The sequence below is a fragment of the Mycteria americana genome, chromosome 7 (genome assembly GCF_035582795.1).
Source record: "Mycteria americana isolate JAX WOST 10 ecotype Jacksonville Zoo and Gardens chromosome 7, USCA_MyAme_1.0, whole genome shotgun sequence".
Classification (NCBI taxonomy): domain Eukaryota; kingdom Metazoa; phylum Chordata; class Aves; order Ciconiiformes; family Ciconiidae; genus Mycteria; species Mycteria americana.
The window spans coordinates 8,653,083-8,679,535 of NC_134371.1; the positions used below are offsets into that span (position 1 = coordinate 8,653,083).

At 38.5% G+C, this 26,453-nt stretch overlaps 1 protein-coding gene across 7 annotated transcripts in view; it reads right to left on the minus strand.

Moving 5' to 3' along the window:
- Window positions 1-26,453, minus strand: part of TBL1XR1 (TBL1X/Y related 1) — a 115,158-nt gene that overhangs the window by 13,755 nt on the left and 74,950 nt on the right. For 2 of the 7 annotated variants that reach the window (XM_075506907.1, XM_075506909.1), the window contains exons 3-7: window positions 24,306-24,367; window positions 22,441-22,508; window positions 4,122-4,224; window positions 2,282-2,427; window positions 604-823 (exon numbers count right to left, since the gene is read on the minus strand). In XM_075506907.1, the coding sequence (XP_075363022.1) occupies window positions 604-823; window positions 2,282-2,427; window positions 4,122-4,179 (424 nt within the window). In that variant the 5' untranslated portion in view covers window positions 4,180-4,224; window positions 22,441-22,508; window positions 24,306-24,367. The remainder of the gene's footprint in view (window positions 1-603; window positions 824-2,281; window positions 2,428-4,121; window positions 4,225-22,440; window positions 22,509-24,305; window positions 24,368-26,453) is intronic. The other 5 variants (XM_075506906.1, XM_075506910.1, XM_075506905.1 and 2 more) reach the window with 3 other exon arrangements.

Sequence of the window (26,453 nt, forward strand, 5' to 3'; positions counted from 1 at the left end):
TCATGAAAACCGATACTGATAAAGGAGACAAATGACACAGGATTTGTCTCAGCAGCCATGATGATCTCAGCATGACAACCAAGTCTGTCCTACAGAGAGCCGGTTACAGCTCTCTGATTCATGGGGCAGGCAGAACCTGCCAAAAGTAGTTTGCGGAGCTTCACAACCGATGCTCGGTTTTAACCAGCTGCGGATTAGCAGAGTCCTCTCCTTATTCCTTGTACAGGGGCCAAAGCTGAGGAGATGCAGTATTTAAAGAGTTGTCTCTGACTTTTATTTTCTCTTTATGCAAGAGCTCTCAGAGGGTCCTGTAAAAAACCTTCAGATGATGGGAAAGGAGCAATACTGGAAGTGAGACTGGGCAATGGAATATTGTGAATTAATGAATTCAGAAGTTTGCATCTCCTCCTGCAATTCCAAATATCAAACTGGGGACAGTCAAAGCTGAGACGCCATCTGTTAAAGTATCACCTATAACGAAGGTATAGCTGAAGGGTTGCTAGTACCTCTACACACTTACCTCATTGTCTACTAGCTCGTACTATGAAAAATGACAAGGAAATGACGTTAACATAGGTTCAGGTCATTTCTGTCTCAACTTACTTGCTATAGTATGTGCTCCATTCTCTTCGCCATTTGCAGTATTTTCTCCATTTTTCGCTGATCCCTGTTGGTTAGTTGCGGCTGCAGCTGCAGCAGCTGCTGCCTGCTGTTGTGCAAGTTTATCTCTGTAGGCCTGTTGTCTTGTCTGTACCACATCAGGCATTACTGCATCTATCAGTGAGAGAGACTCTATCGGCCTACCATCAAACAAGGTACCATCCTAAATTACAGCAGAGGGAGAAAACAAAAAAGACAACACCAAGTACAAATTAACATTATGGGCAAAAATTCCAAGAAAAACTAAAGTAAAAGTTTTTATTTAATATAATAAAACAGTTTACAAATGGTGCTGAAAGTGATATGTCATCATTGTTGCAGTTAGAATTGGAATTTTATTCCAAATTTAAGTGGCCACCATAAATATGCAAAAAAAGCTGCTCCAGGCCTCTGGCAGAGCTTCTGGAATCAAAACTTTTATGCTTTGAGTTTGCTAAGTCGTCTGCTAAGGCAAAAAATACTGTAAGCTATCTATGAATATGATTTCAAACATGAGTGGCTGCAACAAAATCTAATGGTTTGTTTGAAGACCTGCAAACATTGCAAGTCGGGTCACTGGCTTGTGAAGTTATTTTATCTTATTAGACTAATACTTTCCATAAACATATTATCTGGAGAGTTGACTAGTTTTCTTCCTTTTTTTAAACAGTGCTGGCATGCTTTCAAACAACAAGGAAGAATTTTATCCTGAAATGGACAAGACCCAGTTAAAAATACCCTTATACATATGCTAGGGCTTTGTAAGGATCTATTTTTAGGAGCTAGAAGGATTCCTTGCGATAAATATAGGGTCTCCTTCTATTCCAATCACTTGCTTTATTTTTCTGAGGCTTCCTAAGGGAAAAGAATTGCTTCACTGGGACTATGAAAACTACACATAAACAGAAGACATAAGGGAGACTGGAAAGAGAGCAGAATTAGTGAAAAAAAATCGTTTCCTTCTGTAATATAACTGACATATACAAAGGCTGCTAACCTTCCAGGCATAAATGAGAGTGCAAATTGAGGGTGAGTATCTGAGGCATCAGGCAGGAAGATACATAGCTTTCTGTTCTGCTGGAATAACCATTTAAACATCAAATTTAATAGATCCTGCTCAAGATGAATTAGCCAGCAGAGGGAAAAAGCAAACTGGCATATACCTTCATCCTTCCTCCCACAAACTGAAACCCTCTCTCTATTTGGAAACCTTGCCTTTGGGCTCTCATTACTTCATTATAACGACACATCACCCAAATGAGAGCTGCATAGTGCTCTCCCACCTCCCTAGTGCAAGTCTATGAAAATAAAAATTAAGAGGTTACTTGTCTCAATGATTATCTTATTGCACTTCTCTGGATTTACTACAACATTATATTAGGGTAAAAACTCTACAGACAACGGACCTTTAAGCAATGAGCCAGAACACCATGCCTGGTGTTGTGTGGCTGCACTGGGCAGAACCCCTACCCAGTTATGTCACTCCATTCTGGTTCCACCACTGGAGTCATGGTGAACACCAGCAGTAAGGAATCTGAAGTAAAAGTAGATAAATAGGATACAAGAAAGTTAAGAAAAAATACTAACATTCAAACTTACTGCAAGCAAGGACATAATGCTCCTGTAGGCAAAGCCTCCTTACCTCATTAATACTGACTTCTGCCTCTACATACTGCAGACCTTTCTGGATGATGGAAATCAAAGCAGCTGGTGGCACCAGAGCACCATTTATATTAGACTGGCTGATATGGCTCTCTATACCAAAGGTAAATGCTGAATGGGAAAACCCTAAAGACAAGGCAAAAACATCAGAATTGATTTATAGATAGACAATCCTACTTGTCAAACTACTGTAGGACCTTCTGTTTACAAATCTAAGCAAGTTATACAAGGTTATAGTATGCTTATGAACTAAAAAAACCTCATCAAAACACCTCTGTTGTTTCCCTCTTATATGCTTGTAGTTTAAATGTACAAAAAGACAAAAACTAAGTTTATATATAAACACAGCAATTATTAATTACGGTATCATTGGCAAAACACTTGTGCATGAGTAAATATAAAAACATAAAATATTCAATATGCAATAGTATTTACATATATTTATATATTCTAAAACTATATATATATACACACACACACATACAGTATCATATATAGTATTTAATAAAGTATATATCTCCAAGACACCAAGACTCACTTGTTATTTTTACTCACTGATTTGTTACCCATGAAAGTGAAATGGATCTGTAGGTAGAACAGAATTCACTTTGTGGTACAGTGCTGTCATAATTGTGTAGGTTTTGGCACTTAGAACTACATCAGTGTTATGCACTGATTAAGAAGAGCCAAGCATGTTATGGTGCAGCACTGGTAGTTGCTTGCTATTTATTTGATCACCCTGAAAAGGCAAATTTAACCTAGAGAAAAATAGTTGTTTCAGCAAATTAACTTTATTGTCACAGAATTTTTTCTTAAACTACTGATTTTTAAATTTTTTTTGCTGTCAGGTAACTAGGAAGCTGCCTGCAAACTTTCAGATGTAGATAAAGCAATTTTGTAAGTTTGCATTCTGTGACAAAAGCAATCTGCAACTGGACTAAGAACGTATAATAGTTTTCAGTAAATTCAGGCGGAACAATGAGTTTTTGCTTTCTTCTGACAAGCAGAGACTGAAAAACTCTGCCATCCACCATTGCTTCTGGTGCTTCTTTGTCTCAATTTGAGAAGTTCATGAGCAGTGGACATAAGCCGTAGACAGATGTTGCATCAGTCAAATGCATTTTCAAGAAGCCTGAAGTTTGTTTTCAAGCTTGACAATATTCATCTGTCTTTTGCTCTTCCTCCTAAGAAGCAGGAGGCTTCAGGTAGCCTGACACCAAAGGACAAAATCCTCCAAAAAAATGTCCTGCAGGGAGGGAGGCTTTTGAGAACGCAAGAGGTATTCCTGTAAAAAATCTGTTCATCTGTATTTAGATTCAAATGATACGAGTCACAGTTGCCACTTTTTCCTTTGCAATACAGCAACATCTGCCCTCCTACAGTCACATTCATGCAAAGAATTCGGCCACGGAAGACCAGCTCGCAGGAGCACCATCACTCCAAGACAGAACAGGAAAAAACAGTATTTTGGTGGTCATCCTTTCTTCTTCTTCAAGTAGCCCCAAATAAAATGGTGCAAAATGTCATTGTCACCCTGTAGATAAGTGATCTCCAGGAAAATCTATTTCTAGCAATTAAATGAGTCCTTAGTTGGTTGACTGCCCTCTGAAGACTCCAAATGACTAAATCTGGTTAAGTTACAGAAGGTAACTTGGCAGGAATTCATTCTCTTCTTGAGAAGAAACACCAAGAAACAGTTCAGACAGAAACACATGCCTACTGGCAAAATAATTAAATGAGTCTGTGTTTGCTAAAGCCAGTTGCAGATGAATACCAAATAAATTATGCATTGTTCAACAACCAGAATTGTAAAAACTCACCCGACTCTTGCAAGTATCTATATACCAGGAAGTTAACCTCATCACTGCTTATACTCATCTTTATTCCCAGTTAAACCATGAGGTCACAACAAAGGACACAACCCTGAAAATAAAAAAGTAGGTCAATTAAATATTTTTAGTACCTAATACGTATTTCTCAACAAATGCTATATTTATAAAGTAAGTAGCTCCCTGGCAGCGTAGACAATGGTTTTATTTTATAATGCAAATAGGTCTACTGCAGTCATTAAAAAGTCATTTGTCTCACCACAATATAGAGGTCAGTAAATTAAATATTGAAGGGCCAGATTCTCAAATGATGAAAATTGGTATGGACTGGGGAACTATGCTGCTTAATACCTACTAAAAAGGCCTCACTTCCCAGGTTTTTAAAAAAAATAATCAAGTGAGTTTCACCTAATCATCATTATTGCTATGGAATACATTTTTCAAGATGTGGATTTCTCTCTGCCTCGCTAACAAAGACCGAGAACTTGGTTTCACGTTGGCAAATATCCAAGTATTGGCCTGGTATACAGGCAAGTTCTCACTTTTACATTTTACTTCAATTTTCAGGTACTCCTGCTCTAGTAAAAAGGTGCGATATGGGCTACAACACTATATCTGTTCAAAGAAAGCCCCGCTATTTCCACTAAAAATTAGAAAACACCTCAGCCATACACTTATGCTTTGCAAAAGGAATTCTTGAAATTAGAGACAAACTTTCAACAGACCATTTTTAGTAACATTTCTCTAGGCTTTCAATCAATGCTTTAAAAATATTGATGGATACACACATACAATTTTCCCTTGATTTTATTAATGGTCAATATTTAGCAAGACAAACAATGTATCAGACTATATATACTTTTGATGACAAATTTTGAAAATATGTAGCAATAAGAGTCCTTAAAACATGAAGATGAAGAGACAGAATACAGTATTTTTTCTAATGTTAAGCCTCATTTTTGAGAACATTCTCATGACTTCTGACTTTGAAAATCCTGATCTTTCCACAACATCCAGTAAACAAGTAAAAACATCAGCTTCCAGAACATAGTATGAAATAAGGTCCATCTCCTGTTCCTAGTATCTGCCCAGCACTTTTCATCAGCAGACCTTCAAGGTGTTTACCCAGCTGCCCACCACCATCGTTTTCTTCTATGGAACTAGAGTCTGAGAAGGTAAACGACTTTCCTACTGTTATTTGACAAAGTTTGACCTAGATCTGATGTAAAAAGAGGACTAGAGAACAGGTTTTCTTGTATTGCTCAAAATAAAAAGTTCTTGCTACAAGGCTGCGTGGTCAGACCATTCGCCACTGTTGCCTGAAGTGGGAAAGCAGTGAATGCAGCAGTAAGCAACAACTACAAGGTTATGATCGGCATTATAAGGCTGCCATACATATTCGCTCTAGGCGTCTTTTCCTAGCAAGATTTTCCCAAGGAAGCAGGAGAAAATGACCACACTCTCTCTCTTATTATCTAACTTTTGAATTTTACCAGTCAATTGCAACCAAATTTGACAGTGGGAAGAGCTCTCCAAGATGCGATTTTCCTACAAGTCCCATACTGTTGTAGAGGAAAGACCCAATTAAACTTCTCAAGAAGAGAAGAGGCTATAGGATAAACTTGGTCATCAAAAGTAGTGTGTTTGCCCAAAACCACGCACAAACCCTGGTGAGTTGATGAGCACATGGACACCCCCAAATCTGCCCCAGCCGCATGGCCACCCACCCAGCTAATAGCTGGGGGTAGGAGGGAAGGCAGCATGCACTGCCTGCTCAGTTTGGAGAGGGCACAGGAAAAAGGACACAATCCGAGACCTGCACAGGGAGGGCTGAGACCCAGCTTGGGCCAGCAGGACCCCAGTGGGAGAGCTGGGGTTATCCTGCGTGGGAAATGGGGGGGCCGAACACGATGCTGGGCACATGCCCACAGAAACCCAGATCTCGTCCTTATAGACCAGCTCAAGCATACTGCACTGCCAAAGTGGGGAAGATGCTTTTAGTTTCTTAAGGAAATAAATAAAAATGCAGAGCTACTTAAATCCTTCTAATTTCTAAAGGAAAAAATAATTGCTCCAGTACAGTTACTTCTACTTAGTGCAACACAACTTGTAAAAAAGTACACTGATACTAACCCACTCCATCCACAGCCCCCAGCAATGCCTGATGTACAAGGTATACCTGCCAAATTACAATATACTTTGAGGGCTCGTTTACTGAGCAGTGTGTGAAATGAATGTCATTTTTAGCCATTTCATGCATTAGCAACCAATTCTACCACATGCAGGACCAAACACTAGCGATGTTTTGTTGTCATACCTAGCGCAAATCATCTTTATTTAAGACTGCTTGTTACAGAGAAGTCCTAGAGGGAGAGGAATAATATTCTCCTTAAGAAGAAAAGGTAATCAAATTTAAAAAGACCTGTAAAGAAGCTTTTTTACATTACACACACAAACGGTAGTATTTGCTTCATGGGTCTGTTACCGATTTTTAAAATCTTGCTGCATCATCCAAAAAGATAGAACAAAATGCAGAAATCAGATGCAAGTGCTATTTGCTACGTAGAAAAGACCTGCATTATTAATATAAAGAGGGCTCCCCACTCAAAGCAGAATTGTGGAGATGCCACATAAATTCACCTGTTGTGTAGCTGGATAGCTAAAGAAAAAAAGCTAACGTTTTGCTTGTCTGTCAAAAATATTATTCACCCTGTCCAAGTCAAATGAGTATCATTTTTCAAGGCTGGTTCAAAGTGTTTTCCACAAGATGCTTTGGTAAGGCAAGGAGTACTGCCACATGCTGTCCTGCCCAGCTATCAAGAGGTGGCAGTGCAACACTGGCTTTTGTACCCTAACAACTAGAAAAACACAGAAATGTGTTCAATAAATACATGGCTTGCCTGATGAGGACATGAAACTGAAAAGGGTGCAAAAGGTTCCACTTTTTTACCAAGATATTGCTTTATCCATTTTTTTGGTGATTATTCAAATTTTCTGAAAACTCATTTCTGTATTTACCCCCCATCACAGGCCCAGTCGCTCAGCCAGCTCCCCTGAGACAACCATCACCTCCCTATCACACAGCCAAGGAAGCGAGGAATTGTGAGAACAAACAACACCAAACCACCTTCCTTCCCATCCCAAAGGTAAACTGTCACATCAAAGTACAGCAGAAGTACAGATAGAAGAGGATACAATAATTATTTCCCTTTGACAAATTCTGAATTGACACCAGGCTTGATTCTGGCTGCTGGCCTTATGCTGCCAACCCTCAAAACTAGGGGCAAAGCCAAACATCCCCCAGCAAAGGGCTCTGCAGCGTGGCCAACTCCAGCCTCGGCAGCAGACTTTGCAGACAGCTGAAGCAGCAGCTCAGAACTGTGTGAACCCCGTTGCATGGATGGGGAAGCTGCTGCTATTTCCAGCCCTAGGAACTGCGCTGCCTCCCTCCTGCTTCTCGCTCGTAGCTTCCCAGGAAGTGACCAGCAGGAATGATCCAGGACAGCGGCAGCGAGGGGATGGCGGCGAAAAGGAGCAGAGGTGGGATGGAGAGGGGACCCACCGACCCCCCAGCCGTGTTGCGCTCAGGGCTCGACACGCACGGCCACCCCCTCACTTCATGCTGAAGTTACAACTTGCCACGGACATCTGCCAAAGAAAAACAGTAATGGGAAAGAAAATAAACCTGCTAACCTACGAACCACGTGAATTTTCCCTAATGTCCCAACACGGCCCCAGGGCTTGTTTGGGAGGTGACCGAGAAGATTTCTTAAAAGTGGCATCATGCAAATGGAAACGGAAACATGAATAGAGGAGGAAAGGCTGAACAGAAGAAAATTAGAGGAGAAAAAAAGAAATTTATCTTTATGTATGCACCCATGCACGTACACATACCTCACATACTAATAAATCTAATTCGTTAATGCTGGTTTATTTCCCCCAAATCTACTATTTCCATGTGCAATTGACTACTTATTTTGGGCACTTAATAGATATTAATATTGCTCTTTATTTTAGATACAGCAATTAAATAACCGAAAAGACACAGAAAAATGAGCCAAAAGTAAGTAGAAATGACACATAATTCCTACCAGCCTTAGATTTCTAGCCTAATTTCCAAAGGGCCCATTAAAAATATCTCAAGATATTTGCACCTTGTATGTCTCAAATCCATTCTGAAAATGTAACAAGATCCTCGAGGCCCTTTTTTCTGGCCCTTATAAAAATTCCTAGTCTTCCTCAAAACATTCTGTGGATTTACAGGAAATATGGCAAAGTACGATGCACCCACACTACTGTTTTAGCTCCAAGTGCTCTCCCACTTGCCCCTACTTTTGTTTTGTACCTTGGAGCTCTAGGGCAGTGCATGTGAAGTGGATTTCTTACCGGTAAAATTAGGGTTAAATAAAACAAAAACAAACAAACAAAACCCAACAAAAAAACCCAACAGGTAAAAAAAGGATGTGCACAAGTACTTATGAACCATGTCCAAATTGCTCATAGGCTTCCAGTCCCTGGGACCACACCAGGATCTGTATTCAGTGCTCAAAACAAAGTCCACTTCAGCACGCCTCTTCTCAGGCTCTCAACCCACACATGCCCCTGCAATCCTCGGCAATGCCATAGTGACAACAAAACTGTATTACAGCGTAGGTAACCTGTCACCCTGTTCTCCCTTGATCATCCAAAACCACCGAGCCACAGGCACTGGTTTTCTGTAGGATGCCCTTTCTGGAGGATGAGCCTGTGGTTCATAACACCGCTGTTCAATTAGAATCAGCATAGTACCAAGATATCCCCGGTAATTTTTAATGTCTCTATAGAAAGTCCCTAAACTCCCAAAATTTATCAGGCGTAAAACATATCAGCCATAAAATGAAAGTTAACTGTCTATACAGATGCTGGCCTCAAGATCTACTCAAGAACTAGACGTGCCACAGGTCAGGAACAGACAAGACGCACATCTGTGCTCTAGACAAACTGACCCACTCGTTCCAACTCTGAATCCGTGTCAGAAATCACACAAAAAGTCATTTTTTGCATTTCACAACTATGACACAAAAAGTCAGCACACCAGCACGTGAGGTCTCACACGGGCTTCTCCACCCCTTGAGGGCCATTCACATTCATACTTCAAGTAAAATCTGTTATAATGAGATCAAGTTCCACTATCACGAACGCTGGATCTGCAGGTTAATGGGTGCTCAACAGTACAAATCTGATTGCATTTCTGACAAATTATTATTCTACTCTGCATGTTTATGCTAGCTTTGTACTCTTCTTCCAGGTTCATGCCAAATGCTAGAGAACAGATCCCGCCCGATATGGCTCCTGGCCTAATAGTTTTTTGTTGTTGTTGTTGTTTTGTTGTCAGGGTTTTTTTTTTTTTTTTTTTTAAACAAACCTGAACTGGCAGAGAACGTTTATACATCAGATCAGCACTTTGTATCTCTTAATCACAGTTTTATAACGTATAGTAGATTTACTGCAGTTAGATTTATTGTACCATCAAACAACAGCCTAAGAAAGTAATATTTCTGCAGTTTTAGGTGGGCTCTAACACATCCTAATTAGGTAGGATAACAGAAAAACCTGGCAGGCTGCTGTGAATAATAATTCCCCAAAACATACCAATCATTAGTAGTTTGATACCAAATATGATATGTTAAAGGGAACAGCTAATGCTCTGGGTAGCTCTGAAAAATGTTTAATGTTCAGATATAAATAGACTGCTACATTTAGCCATGGAAAACAGAAGTCTGGCTACAGAAACAATAAATCTCCCACAACAGAAATATTGTCACTAGTCCTTTTATTTTTTCCTCTTCCACAAGAAATCCGGACAAATATTTTGCCAGCATGTGTGCACGTAGACAGTGATACCATTTTTTTGAATTGCTGCTTAAGAACCTTCCTTTTTTTAATGACCACAACAGTTAAAAAAAAAGAAAATTATATGACCCAACCTGGGAATGCGTAGTTTTTTTTCATTCCACCCAAAAAAACTGAAGGTGCATATAAGTCCTTTGGAAAGTTTTATTACAATTTTGCTTTACATCTGTATTACCTCTCCTAAAAATAAAAATGTAGTCGTGCGTGTGATACACAATTCCTCTTCTTTACACTTTGCAATTAACACTGGGAGTCCCTCAGCCTTGCAAACCTACCTGCTGAACTCGACAGCTATGTGATTGCTGTCACGGTGGCTCAGGGGACAGATAATACCTTGTTGCCCAGGGAAGTGCCGATACACTAAAAGCCACCACTTCTCCAACTGCATCCAGGTCGATTAGGACAGCGAGGCACCAATGCCACCAGGTCTGCTTTGATTTATCAACTCAGAGGTGCTGAAGAAAGTGGAAAGGGTGCTATTTAAATTCAGCCACTCAGACCAGGCAAACTCCTGGATTTGTGAGGTTTCGGCAGGACTTCATTCAGATACCAAATCCGCTGTGTGAGTAGCTTGCGGAACTGGAGTTTTAATCTGGAGCTCCACAAAACGCTGTTGCTGGTGGCTGCTGTTCTACTAAAGCATTCTCCAAAGGCTCTTCCCCAAGATATGGTGGGTCTACCCCAAACGGCTGCTGAACTCAGTAAGGCTACATCCAAAGAAGAGTTATGTATAGCCCTTTAGAAACAGTTTATAAAGGAAAACTCATAAAATAAATCAGTGGTTCCTGCATGTCAAGCATGCAGTATATCACCAGCGTTGTACGTCCTTCTGCATAAGAATTTATTAGACATCAATTTCAATCAAAATGAACATTTGCTCATACTTTAAAAAGAAGAAAAAAAAAGAGTTTTCTTTAACTGTATCAACTAATTGCTCTAAACACTTCTATTTGCACTTTCACATCTTCACTTGAGAGATGGGGTCCAGTATCGTACTGGGCACAATACAAATGAGCCCTTATTGAAGTTCTCCTACTATCTGACAATCTGCAGTTAGGAATTCTTTCTAACCTTCTGAATTTAAAGGAAAATGTTGGATTTTTTTTTTTTTAATTAAATGCATAAGCTTTGTTGTAATATATTTCAAAATGAAAGTTATCTCATTTTCTGCATTTTTACCTGTGTCTCTAAATTGCTATTATTTAAATGTGCCCTTTTTTTAATTTTAAGATTCAATAATCCATGTCAAAATTGAACTTGCATAAAAAAAAATTATCTGTAATTCTACCTAATGAACCTTCTTACTGATTTCCCATATGATTAAGCTTTGCTAGTTTTCCTTCTAGCAATTTAAAACAAGAGATGCTTCTCATGTTCATCTTTTAACTCTACTGCTTTGCTTTTAATCTCAAGAATACAGCTTCATTTCTGAATACTAAAAAAATAATTTTTCCTTCCCTCATCTGAATTGTTTTCCTTCGTTCAGGCGATAAATATTTGTATTCTGTACTTCAGCTTTAGTGACCTAATTTATGGCAACAGTCTCTGTCTTTCCGTGCCAATTTGAGAGTATGAAGCATACAAGATGACAAAGCCAGTTTGAAATTTTCTGAAGATCTACAACCCTGAAAGGGAAGGGGAAAAGGAAAAAAAACAAAAAAAAAAAACCCAAAAAACCCAAAACACCAAACCCACCCAAAACCTTAGCTAAAAATAACAGTTACTGTCTACTTATCTGAGTACTCAGTCCCCAGAAACGCCAAGCACAGTCCTGAGTACTATTACAAAATAAGCTGCAGATGAAGGCCATTTGTTGGTTTTGCCTAGAGCAAAGTAGTATTTAATTACTGAACTATGAATCTCCTCCCCAAAGTCATATGCTGTGTGACCCAGGAGACCGGGATTCCGGATGTTAAAGCAGAGAGACAAGCGACAGTATATTCAGTATCGTGTTTCCAGGGCTATGGCTACAAAGCTGCAAAGTTGTATGCTTTCTAGAGTTAAAAATATATCTTCCTGGACAGCTATAGGGCATCTTGCAGTGATTCTTGGCAGCCATATTTTGTAAATCCCTAGACTGACTAAAGAAACAGGATATTTCTGGTACCGACACTTTATTCAACGCTCTTTAGGTTCTTAAACCTCTTTTTTTCCTTGCTACAGTGCAACACAAGAAGAAACGATGTGTTTGGGGGAGATTTTTCCCCTTATTTTCTGTATCAGAACAGCAAAAAGGTATTATATATAAGTATTTTAAAGACTTTTCAACTGTTTGGGGAACAATGAAAACAGACATCTCTTTCCAGGCACAACTTTTCTGCATTATAATTACAACCCTGTTGAAATGGAGGTAATTCTGATACATCTTTCTTCAGGAGCAATATGTTATTCCTTCAAAACTTAAAAGCCTAACCCAGCTTCTCAGAACATGCACCCATAAGCCAGTAAAACCACCAGCAGAAAGTCCTGCCTCAATTTTGACTAATTCATGAAAGTCATCCCTCCCTGACTTCCCCCAGGATCCCAAGCCCAAACGTCCCCTCTTGCTCCCCTGAAGGCAGCCAAGGAGAGGGCTTTTAATCACAGAGCTCAAGTCCACTGATGCAGGCAAACTAGGGGTAAATGAAAGCTGTCCAGAAGTAGTAGTTAAAAAGTTAAATCACCACCCTCTTTCAATACTTAAATAATTTGCAGAGCACACAAGGAAATATAACCAAACATTATGAAATTCTTGATCAAACACCTAATTCAGACCAAAGGCATTTTTTGGAAAGGAAGAACCCATGGCTTGATGGGATGTCCTTCACGGTTAGACTGTCCTACCTGCACAGAAGCTGGGCAGATGCCTATAGCAGCAAAACTGGAAATGTGGCATTTCTAAAACTGATTAGAAACAGCTAGCTTCTGACTGATGACCAGAATTAGCACATTTACCTGGGGAAGCTGTAGTATAGGTTTGGCCAGTACGGCTTACTTCACCAGATGACCTGCAAAGTCCACGTTCTAGGCTCTGTAGGCTAAATATATCTAACTCAGTAATGGAGAGGGAAGTACCAGACAAATGCTTGTCATTACCCCAGGGAGACACATCTGTCCCCCAAAAATGAAAATTTTCTTATTGGAGGCCCCACCACGGGAACAGGGGTAACGTCAAGCAAGCTGTAGAGCTTCCATTCTTAGGCAATTAGAAAGATGTCCCTTTAGACAGAGTTACAATCCTTCAGGAATACCTAATTTAAATAAATTAAGACTTCTGCAATCAAACTTACAGACCCTGTCTCAAGAAGGCTTTGTAAAACTGTTAAATGGCTTTACTAAGTGCTAAAATAACAGCCTCTAATATTTGCTGGATCTAGACACAGAATAGTGGTAGGTTGCTGGAATCAACTGCAAGAAAGATGAAAACTGGAAGTAGCATTATCTGCTACGTTGTTTAAAATCCCATGCAATGTACCTCTTCGGCATGCACCTAGTTTTAAGCATGCAACTATACGACTCCTAATCTCCTGTGCTGCATTAAAGCTTTAGCAAAAAAATTAATTATGGATGAATGTGGGAGCACACCCATTAATCCTCACTTGGATCAAACTATGTAAAAATTTCAGAGAAAATAACTGATCGAGAAGAGCTCTTGAGTCAGTCAAAATGAGCCCTATCAAGAGCTTCTGCTGAGACTAAGGCAGAGGAGGGGCAATGTCCAAAAAATGTCTTCTATTTGTGACCACACACCATTGAAAATAAGCACAAGTACTATGGTTCAAGCTTTTTGATCAAGAACGTGTAGAAATTAAACAGTTAAATGGAGTTAAAGATCTCCATAGTGTGCTAAGTTTCTGCTCTCAGCTGATTTATTCTCATTTTCACTGCTGGAAAACCCACCGAATAACGTGGCCTGTAAGTCTGATCAAGAACATTCCATTTTTTCCAATACGTTGTTCCTGATGTTCCCACAATAGATCATTCAGGGCTCTAAGGGACTGTGTCAATTGAACTGAATTATGTGGTCGCCTGCTGGTACATAAATGCAAAGGCAAAGCTGAGGGGGTTTATTTTCAAAACAGGAGACATTGATCCTGTGACAATGTTCCATTACCCTGACTTTATTTCTATTAGAGACAGTGATTACATCTACATCAATCGCTTGAGCTGATGGATATTGGGGCACTAACAGTGACACAGTTTTTCACTATGCTGCTGCTGCTGACCTGCATACTGATGGCTTACCAAAAAAAAAGATTCATTCTGAGCTTGGACTAATGTTACTTATTTGTCAATGAAAAGCTACTGAAGTTTGGGCAGACCTTCATAATTAGTCGGTTTTCAACTGTCTCGTTTTGGGGGTTTTTTTTGTGTTCTGGAAATCTTATTGTGGAACGGTGATTAGTGGCCATGTAGCCTGGCACAGATTCTATTTGTTATGATTAAAATATTTATATTGCTACCTGATGGTAATAAAACAGCATATGTAGTTCTTACAAGCATCTGCGGAAAGATATCTCTGCACTCCTATAATAGCATCCCTGTCTTGACTGGGGATTTTTTCATACGAGTGTATGGACTCCTCTTCCAATTCCCCATACCGTCACCCTTTTACAGTTCCTATTCACTGTACTTGCTATCTTTCCCAAGCTGGTGATCCATCTTCTGGCTTTCATCTCTTGATCTGACATATGATCTTGAGCCTGTGGTCACGCATTTGCCCTGGTTTTCACCTCTTCAACACGCACTGCCTACACGTACTCTGCACTCCTGAATTCATCTCTCCAACCGCTTTCAAGAGCGCTGACTTTATCTGTACTTCCTTCAATTATTTCTTTTTCTACGTTCTTCTTTCACTACTTTTCCATTACAACACATGAGTTGCTAACATTTTGCACAAATAAACTCTGGTGGTTGAAAAAAATTCAATTCATCTTCAACAACAGTGATTTCTATTCCAGCTAAGCCCTGTTCATTTTACTTGTACTTGTTTGTTTAGCCTCGTGCCCTGAGTCACGTCCTGAAGTGCCTGCAGTAGAAAGGACTTTGTTTGACTTGCTTCAGTGTATTTACCACAGTGGGTTCCCTCATTCTTGATTAGGAAGTTTTTTTAATGCTGCCATAACAACAACAAATTGAAGTGATCTGGAGTTATACCTACGCAGAGTAACAAAGCACAGCAGAGATCGGAGTTAGCAGCATCTGAACAAGTGCAGAAACCGGGACAAGAGCACACCTGCCAGAGCCAACCAGCATCTTCTCACGGCACCCCTCTGCACCATGCTGACATCTACAACTCATGTTAGCATGAGGTTTGGGCACCTCCTTGCTGAAATCCATTCCATACTGCACATCTCCAATTTTTCCATAACCAAAAGTAAAACAAAGAGACCCCAAATCTTCCTCTGTGATGTGCCCTGGTACTTGCGAGGCTGAGCCTGTAGGGACCCAAGCAGTACTTGCCTAGGGGATCCGAGAGCATTCAGCTGTACAGCAATGAATTTTGCTAGAGTCTAAGTTTTGAAACACTCATTAGAGACCACCACTGCCTCATGGTTTTAGATTGGGGCTTTTTTGTGAAATGCTAGGTTTTTATGTTTTGTTAAGGTTGCTATCATTACTCAGGTAATTATCCTAAATGCCTGCAGGTCTTTGGGGCCTGGTTCATCTTTCCCAGTGAACAACCAAAGACAAACTAAAACCAAACGTACTTATATCGGTCTGGACACAGAGAGCTACACGAACGTGACCTTTTCCAACAAAGGATCCACTCAACTCATTTGCCCTGCCCTTGCTGTATGAGCTCATCTCAGGTTTTTTAGCACCTACAAAGTTAATATTAAGTGCAGGTTTTATTTTCAGCATAGAAGTTGATAGAACTACCCTATAAATAATACTAACCACACAAATGGAGCAAGAGAAGCATTTCCTGCAGTGGAAGACCCAGGAGAAGGGGTGATCTCTCTGTGTGTGAACATCCTCCCCAACTCCTCCATTATTTTAGAAAAGATCTTGGATTATCAGGCATAGCACATAACTTCCACAGTGCTGGGGATATAAACATGTAATTTGATTAAGGGAAAAAAGAGAGACAGTAACGAGGTGCTCTGTTCACAGAGCAGGTGAAGAGGGTTTGATCTATTCTAAATGCAAATAAACCCGGCTTATTTCCCCATTGTTAAACCTAGTCTTATAGGCCTTTCCCATGAGAAAAGACATTTTGGAATTATGTACTCTGGCAGTATCTAGTTCAGGGATAACAAGTAATTTTTCTGAAATTCCTTTGTGAGTGTGTGAAAGCTGCCAATTTTTTCCTGAGGCAGATGTTTTGTTGAGTATTAACAGCTCCGAGTCCACTGTTTCTGAAAAATGAAGGATGAAACGTAAAAGCCCTGTGAGAAAATACCATAATGGGGTGAAAAAAAGAAAAAAAAAACCCTAACAACCTCACAGGACATAGAGAAGATCCTTCAGTTACAATTTATTACAATTTCAAGTCAGGAAAATATAAACTGTTAACAAGGAAAGATATCATCCCCAGCTTTAGTGGCCATTAATCAGGAGCAACTACATCAGAACCTGCTACTTACTGAAGAGGAGGCCAGATTCATTTATTTATTTTTTAAATTGGGATGAAGAAAAAGCAAACAGTGCCCTTCGGATAAGGAAAACAATGAATTAATTATACTAAGAACACAGGGTTTTGTTGTGGCTTTTTAAAATAAAAACAATCTGACTACTTCTGACTACTTGGGACAAGGCCAGTATTACTCATGAGTTGTGGACTGACAGCAAACAGGTAGATTGGTACTTATGAATGTTAATAGTAGAAACACATTGTGCTTTAGACATGTTTTTCTCTATTAACCCAGATATTAAACATGTTGAGAATCTAACTGCAGTTGAACAGCAGAATTTGGTATCGAAAATATGTGCTAACATTTATCATATTTAGTGTTCAAAGTTCTCTACAGCCATGAAACATATCCTGAAGCCTGGAATAAATTAAATGTAAACTGACAAGTTCTTTCTAGCCCCAAGATGTTCACCTAAAAGATTTAAAGACGTGTAACTCACAATTGACTGCAGCATTATGCACGAACGGAGAGTTTTAAAGAAGGCTTAAGAAAGTTTACCCTCAGATTAAAAACTCAACTCTTTCCTTTACCCAAGCATTTTCACATCCAGCCCTATTTACTAAAGCAGACTGAAATAAGCCTGTGGGAACCTGCAGGTAAATAACCATTATGAGTTCAGGACCTTAAAAAACAAAAAAAACCCCACCTTTTGCAAAACCAAAAATAAGATAACATGCTTCTGCAATTGGTCATATGAAAGTAAAAAAAGAACAATGTGTGAATCTACGTTAGATATATCTACTCCTACACTCCTACACTATCTCTGCCTTATGAGATTGCTAATCTGCAAAACAAGATATCCTTTCCTCATAACCACGCCACCAATACCACCTACAACACCACTTTCTTTTATTCCCAAATAAACCCAAATGCAACAACAGTACAAAAAAGTGCAAACCGCAGCTCTGAGTCTTTAAAAGCTGTCTCAGAACTGCAGCACATTTTTGTTCAAGAATAATCAAATTGCAGTGGCTGAGTTTAAATGACAGAAATCAGTTACCAATGCAAACAAGATCAAGTGCAAAAGGGCAGTATGAAACCATCTTCATCTAGGTTTTTTTTTTTTTTAATTAAAGACTAATTAGCAGGAAGAAATTATTGTATCAGAGCATTCCTCAGAAGAGAGGTGTACTAATTAAAATGAATTTAACACTTACAAATTTATTTTAGAAAAAGGGCTGTTGAAGTGGATCAGAAACCAATGGTACTTTAGCACCTCAAGATTTAACTTCAGGTGGACCTGAAGGTAGCTAAATTTTCCAGAAGCACCTAAATCGCTTAGAAGCCTTATCAGAATTGACTTCTAACAAAGAACAGGATGTGAAGTACTTGCCTTTTCTGGGTACTTCCTAAGACCAAGTTGACACATCTCTCAAAACTCATGAAATAAATTACGAAACAAGCACTGTCTGACACGCATTATTTTTGGTATTCAAAGAGTCAAAGCTCTTCTTATCTGTTAAATTTAAATCACGTATTACAGTAACAATTTAATATCCATGATCTTAGCCCTCCCAAGGAGACTGGGCACTGCCACTCATGAACACGACTGATTGCAACTACAGACATCACGCAATGATTCATTTGTCTTAGGCTGTGACACAGTATGATCAACGTACTTTTACTATTTTCTATTTACAACCTAAAATAACAAAAATCTGAGACCAATGTAAAATTCTCATTTCTTCTTTCACTGCACTATATACCGATCTGCAACACAGATGCAATCTATTAAGAAGTAATAGAGAAATAAAGCAACAGCAACCCAAGCAACATCTCAGAGATGCTGCACCAGCTAAGGTAGCTGGGCAAGCAGGCATGTGTGCTTGAGATGGCTCTGGGAACTGCAATCCAGAGGCAGGTTATAAAGGCTGTTGGCATAGGTCATGAGGGCAGAGTACTGCTTTACTTTTACTGAAATAAAAGATTGGGCATTCCTGGGCCACCATTCTGCCATCACCGGTCTCTCACGGCTGTCATTGCCTCTGCCACACGTGGTCTAGGAGGCAGCAAGGCAATAACCAAAGAATGAGAGGCGCGAAGCAGTGACTTGCATAGCCCATGCTCCAGCTTTCACTATGGGACTGGACACTCAACTACACAAGAAGTTGAGTTGCAGACACAAGACCCTTGCCAGGACACAGGTACCTCTGAGAAAAACACCTTGCCCCCAGTAACTCTGCAACAAGGGCCAGATTGTTCTCCAAGCCTGCAAGTATCTCTTTCCCTAATTCATATAATTTTCAGTTTCTGCTACAATAACCACCTTCAATGCAGACATTCAGTCTCTGCATCTCTACATCCTACTCTGCACCATATCTCGAAGTTTGACTGTGTAAGTTGTCATGAGCAAAAACTATACTGTCTAGGCCTTAGTGCTATGCATTTTGGCAGAGAATGTCTCCATCTATATTAGCTATACCTGAATTTCCGTAAGAAATAGTATTGATTTTTCCTTTCAAGTATATACCTTTAATGGAAAACTCACTCATGCCTCCAAAGGTTGTCTAGACATTAAGTTGGTCCCCCTTCCTGCCTTTAGCATCTGCTTATTTTTTTCTCTAAATGAAGCTGTATCAAGGGTCTTTTGGCAGAATATTAAGAATAGCATATATGCTGAGGTGATATGTCTATAATACATAGAAAAGACATGCAATACAGTCATCATCCTTGACCAGATTTTCCATACCCTGCAAGATATCCTTTTTTTTTTTTTTTACTGGGAGCTGTTCCAATATCCGAATCATCAACAGCAGTCTTTTACAAAACGCCCTGAAAAATAAAAACAAGCTTCTTTCCTTGTCTGTTGAAAATGGAATATTTTACCTAACTCAAATTATCCTAGACTAAGGACAACTTTGAATGAATGCCAAGTTCTGATACTTCATCAGTGTGTAAGTCTAGAGATATATTTATACTACTGTGAAGGAAAAATTCCCAGAGATCTGATGAACTTGCCTGCCATAACACAGCCCCAGGCAGCTCCTACACGTTGTAAAGTCACCTGTATCTGTAGAAGCAATTGCAATGTTGATCTTAGAAGATTAAAGAAGCATACCAAATGTTCTTCTTGCTAATTTGGCATTGTACAGAGGGTCTGACTAGTAAAAGTAACCTGAACACACCTGTAGAGGGATACGCAATGAGTTTCAAGAAAATATTAAAAGATGGTTTAAAAGAACACTATTTTTGCTTTTCTGTATAGCACATGGGATATAAAAAAAGCTATACCAAAGCAGCCTGTTGTATATAAAGATTTTGTTTTGTGAGGGAAGCATCCTTCAAAGCTGTATACAAATGCTTGCATGGGTGCCTATACACACATATAAAAACCTTAAAATTTAAAACTGTTGGCTCCGTACAGTAGTAGTAGGAGAATCTACTGAAGAAACTCTTATCAAATGGGCTGAAAGTAACAAAGGATCCGATTAAGATAGAAAGTTTAAACCCTGGACATTTCCTCTTCTTTCTGCCTGCTTAGGCCAACATCAGATGTCTGTTCTCACTAATTTTTTGAATTAATCCCCTTTGAAGCAAACTATTCAAAACCTGAAGATATATCATCTGTCTGATAAGGACATCCCCCCCCCCATCAGAAGGTGCTATTTTGAAATCAACAGCCTACTCTACTGGGGCAGCTGGAAACATGATCATAGCTTCGTGTAGAGAAAACAGTTTTGCTTAGTCAAGTTAAAACATCAGCAGAGATATACCATTTCTTGTAACTGCAGGCTACTATTACATAGGCAGCTGCACTGAAATGGTCTTCAAACTGTCCCACAAATGACCTCTACTCTATCTTTTGCAGAATTAAGCAATCACAGTAACTACTTCTGCTAGTTCAGATTTAAACAAATTAGACAGGATGGCTTTTCAAAAAAAGAAACACGCCATGTTAGGTTATCTTTACCTTACCTCAAACACTGGAATAACAGGTTCATGCATGAAAAATTCCGCTCACCCATTTCCAGTAATAGGAGCATTATTTGAAAATAAAGAGATGATGGAGAGGAAGAAGTCCATGACTTCTCCAGATGACATTATACTTTAATAAGTACTGCACAAATTGCTCACAATGTTTTGAAAAATTTTCAGTATTTCTCAGACTCCAAAGAGCTCCCATCATCTTTCTTTTCTTACAATATTTATAAAGCTGTGATGTCTTTACTTTGCAGAATTGCCGTTTAACATTCTTGAGTAATGCTACTCAAAACTTCACAGTGCCATTTCTCTCGTATAAATCTGAAAGCCGATTTTCTTCCACTCCAAGATTTAGAAACTCTAATGTAAGTCTACATGCATTATTTGTGCATGCTCAAGGTATTATGTACCTATAGGGCTGGAAACCATAGAGTGTGAATAGTACCATGCCCAAATATTTTAGATAGACCAATCTAATGCAATGACAGCAGGGAAAATAGCTTCAGTCTTTACACCAATTCATTTACATCTGCAAATACTATCCTTTTACTTCCCCAATTTATCAGCCTCCAGAGCCTTCTCAAACAAGCCTCCCCCCCAATATCTCCAACACAGAAAGACCTACTACTAGTTTCTTAGGTTGACTAAAGAATCCTGTTAAAAAGTTATTGTGTACCCCACCTTGTTTTTAGAAAACAAAAAAAAAAAGGAGCTTGTGAAAGTATACATAGATACAGATCAATCCAGAAGAATATTTAAACATATTCTAGTCCCATTGACCTCAATTGCTTAAGTGGTTTGTTGGAGCAGAGCCAGTACAACAGTTCCCTGCAAGAGCAAGGCCATAAAGAACAGTCAGCAATATCCTTCTTTACCTTGTGGGGGTCTACTTGCAAGATAAGGTTTGTTAAAACAAACTCTCTCTGTCTTTGAGTGCCCTCTACAGACCTAAGATAATACACAAATAGAGCTTGCTAAAAAAAACTTTTAAGGGATAGTGATTAAAAAAAAAAAAAAAAAAAAAAAAAAAGACAACGACATCTACTACACCCACAAGACATTTGTTAAATTACAGCATATATTAAAAATTCTACAGATACAAATGTCGTATCAGTTATCTATTGCTGAAAGAACAAATACTCAATTGTGCTCTTGCACAATACTTAAGCATGGCTGTTGGTAGACTGGTTCAGAATGAATTTTCCCTTTATTAGAAAAAGTAAGGTAATCTCATCTCCCTTATAACTTTAGCCATGGAGAAGAGAAGAAAATATGTTTAAGGAAAGTATGCAAAATCAAAAGAAATTATAAGAGGGACTGCAGTTACATAAATTTAAAGAAAACAATTGCAAAATCGTGACTGTATATTACATTTAAGAAGAGGAGACTAGTAACAGCACACGGTCTGGATATTTGCCCTCTGAACAACATATTCATATTTTCCTTCAGGACGTCAAGACTCTAGTACTTGAAAAAAAAAAACCATAAACAAAACACCGTAACTTTTCCCCCTTTTTTAAAAACTGATACACACTAAGGCAATAGTGACCCCACGCTTCAAGCAGACAATACAGTTTTTACAAGGTGTCTTGTCAAAAGGCCTACCTATTAATATTTCCATGCTGTGAATTGATGTGTTACATCATAACAACTCTAACAAAATTAATATGATTTACACATGAGACAATAACAGCTCCAAAAGGAGCTGTTAAAGACCATTGAATAAAAGAACACTTAACGTACAGGTTCAGCGGACTTCAGAAACCAATACCTAACAAATACTGTAAATGCATGTAATTGCAATTACTAGTACTAAATTGTACCAAACTATCCGTCCACTTTTATGACAAATAAATAGATAAATCATTGAGTGTCCTTACCAGAACTACTCTCTGAAACCCCACAAAATTGTGATGTGGCAGCAGTACAGCCCTTGGTATTACACCACCTGTAACACAAACCATATTATGATAGTTTCTATCAATATTTATTTTAAAGGATGAAAAAAGGATAAAAGCTAGTTTTCTACCAGTCTTTTTACTGAAAGCATTAAAACAACATTCACGTTTCCTACTGATTACAATATATGCTTAGATAAGAAAATAAACAAACAAAAATTAAAGACCATATTTTGATTACTTACATGGAATTTATTTTAAAAAATTATAGGCACAGTTTCAACTCTATCCTCTTCTCACTCTTTTAGTTGAAAACAAAACCCTACCACAGAATACAGCATTAGCTTTAAAGGAATTTCTGTTCTTTTTCGCTGCCCATATTGACAAAGGGGAACTTTATGAGAATCCAGATTAAAGTTTACAAATGGCTAAGTATTGATGCGGTACCTTATTTTAGTGTTAGCTAAAGTATACAACTAAAATGATTCAATAGCAAGACAAAAAAAAAAGGAAACACAAGGCCATGATCAAACCACCCAGTGTTTTCAAAATTGACCATTTTGGATCTGAATTTAGCACCAACAAATTAAAAAGAACATGTTATACGAAAGAATGCTTAGAATACCCTCATAGAGTTAATTTCCACAAGAGACTTCAAAACTTAAACAGTCCTTAGGAATTAAGTACATTATGCACCTGTGATCAGAACAGTTACTGATCCTTTATTTGTACAACATAGTGATTCCTACCACCAATATTCATTACAGATTAAATCATTAGAGAGTGATCTTATGTAAACTAAGGGATTAAGGAGAAAGGTTTGAAGGTAGGAGTGCAGGAACACTGTCTGGGCACCACAAGAAAACAATCCACATATCAAAAAACATGCTGTTTGAAGTAGCACACACTTAATAGTAAAACAGAAGAGGATCCTGCCCCAAACGGAAGGGGATCAGGAAAACAGCAAACTATTTTCTAAATACTAAATTCCAGCCACAAAGGCTCACAAAATACATTACAAATAACACTGAAACTTCCCAAACGTCTCCTTAAAACAAGGGCTAAAGCCAAGGAAAGCAACACATGCCTTAAACAGCACATAGCATTTAAGACTTTCCATCACGTTAAAAATAATCATTGACCTCTAAGAAACCCTCCACTATTTAGTCTGTTACTAAGCTGAATAAGGCTTGAAAATGGTTTTTCCTTGTTTTGATTGAGGAACTACAGAATATTTTGGTCAGCGATCATTTTCCATGTTTAAATTCCCAAGAGATTCAAATAAACTTCTCCTTCCTTCCTGCAGAGCCCCTGACAACTGAGTGGACATTAGTCTCCAAAACTCTGGGAAGAGCCCTGGGCGAGAGAAGGGAGAATGCCATGAACACTGATGGCACTGCACTGCTCCCCGTATACGGAAACTGCAGCATTTGTTTAATTAATATTTAATTAATATTTACATATTAACGGTTCTCCTTTTCAGAATGAGAAGATATAAATACTATGACCTAGAGGTGTAAGAAGTAAATGCTACAAGGCATCACTTGGAGATCACCAGCTTCCTCGTAATAAAAGTCAGTTTATTCATTATTACATTTCTAAGAAAAACACTCCAGTACCACCAGCCTGGACTTGAAAAGCATCCTGGTCCTTCTCTGTAACCACACTTACTGACAGCAGCTCACAAGATAAGTGAAAAGGTCCTGACCCTGTATTAATGTAATTTTAATTCTCTGCTAGGCTATTATGTACTGCCTTGATCATTTCTGCGAACCTAACTGTATATATCAACTGTATGGCTAAAATTTAATTTAAAAAAAATCAGAAGCAAAGTTTAAAACACTTACAAAATTTTAACTCCAAGATGAATGATAGTGCAAAAGGTCATTAAAAGAGGATGCTGATCCTGCTGGTTGAACAAACAAGAGGAAGCAATAAGTTTCAACACTCACATGTTGAACTTTGTGCATTTTACATTTACATTAAGTATTTTTCATTCATTCAGAATCAACTCTGTTTCAAGTAAGTAACTTATATTACCCCCCAAATGATGCCAAACAGGAGAAAGAACCAGGAGGTCCTACAGGAGAGCAGTGTACCACCACACCCTCAACAGAAGCTGCTTTAAGAGGAATTCCTTTCCTCTCCATAATTCCCCACAGAGCATACACAAAAACACAACATATACCGAACACTTGAAATTCATCATTGCATCAGCCTCCCTACAACGACAACAGGAAACCTGTTTGCAGTTAACTAATTTGCCATGGGATGGCGAGCGCTGAGAGGTGCACAGCAAGAATTAAGTGCATGGCCCAACTTAACAGGTCTTTTAAGAATGACTAAGTGACAAAAGTAATTTTTCAGATGGATCCTAATAGCCAGCTACTTCTGCAATCATTTGCATCACATAATGTGACCATCGGAGAATCCCCTAAATTATATTTACCCTGGAACCACTTTTATCCTGTTTCAAATTAATAAATAAGAGTAAAGTTTATTGCATGTGCTGCAAAGACTTACACATTACATGGAGAGAATACGTTCGCTTTTTTTTTTTTTTAAGTTAGTGATGTGAACAGAATTTGTGGCATGTAGGATAAAAGCTTCACATTTAATTATATTCCTACCAAGCGATGTGATGAAATGAAGCACGCCACAGGGTGCTCACCTATAATCACAGGATAGAATTTCCCTTACTATATCCACTCTTCAAACTTCCATTCTGCAGTAATGCTGTGGATTGCTTCGTAGTTACATGCTTAGTCTTTTATTTTTCTTTCTTACAAGATGCCTATCTACATGTATTTCAGAGAATCTGAAAAGAATTAAACTGCAAACCTACAGTCTCATTAAAGAAAAAATAAGAGTTGAGCAGGAAGGGAAGGGCTAAGGAGATTTACCAGCCTCAGGGAGACGACAAGAACAGAAAACACTGCAAAAACGCGGATGGTTCTGAGAACCCAACATTTTACGTGATGCTAACTGGCAAGCTTAATGACTGTATCTGTTACTAAAATGCTCACACTCTGTAAGAATTGTGCATCGTGAGCAGGAAATCTTTCCCTCTGCAGCTTAAAATATCTATGCATTTAAAAACTGTGTAAAAAAAAAAAAAAATTAGTTCCCCATTTCAAAATTAATTACAGAGCAGGAATTTTATCACACTACTACCAATATATGTGATGATGCTACATGTAAAGGTATTGCACTTGTTTTGGCACAGGACAGCAACAGAAATGGTAAATTTAAAAAGATTCTGTGAAAGCGTCACTCTTTCTTGAAGTAGTTGATTAATATCGGTGAAGATGGAAGACGGGGTACCTGAGAAGACCACGCTGGGTTAACTTGCCACTAGGGCGTGCTCCTTGATCAGCACGGAGCCCTATTTTCCCATTTCATGGGTGGGGGTTTTTTCCACAACCTTTTTCATTTTCCTAACTGAAAGAAATACAGGGAAAAGTGTGTCTTGTACTTCTCTAAATTAAAGGAATGAATACAGCTATCCAAACTAGACTGACTTAATCTCTTAAAATGATAGCTTTGTTTGCAATCCTCCTAAGCTTTTGGGCAGGAATTTCCTTTATAGATTCTTCTCTTCCATGACTTGTAACTGAAATTCTTACTACTATTAGACTGGGACTTCTTAAGTCAATGCAATTTTTTTAAAAATAATCAAAAATGGATTTTTAACAAAAAAGTAACATTTCTTTTTTGAATGACTGTCTAGGGTTTTTGCTTGTTTTGATATTAAATCATGTATAGTTAGGGAAAAAAAGACAAAAAAGTAAATTATGTGCTCATAAAAAGTACTGATGTGCATTTTATAAATTGAATGTGGCTCATCAGGGAGAGAGAAATGATCTACTTTTAGGACGTATTGTTTACTGCTGCCTTCCCCGCTAGACCACCTGTTAATAGTATTTGATATTGTTTTCTTTCTGTGTGATGAGTATGACTATAGCAAAGACTGCTACTAAGGCGATGAAACGTGT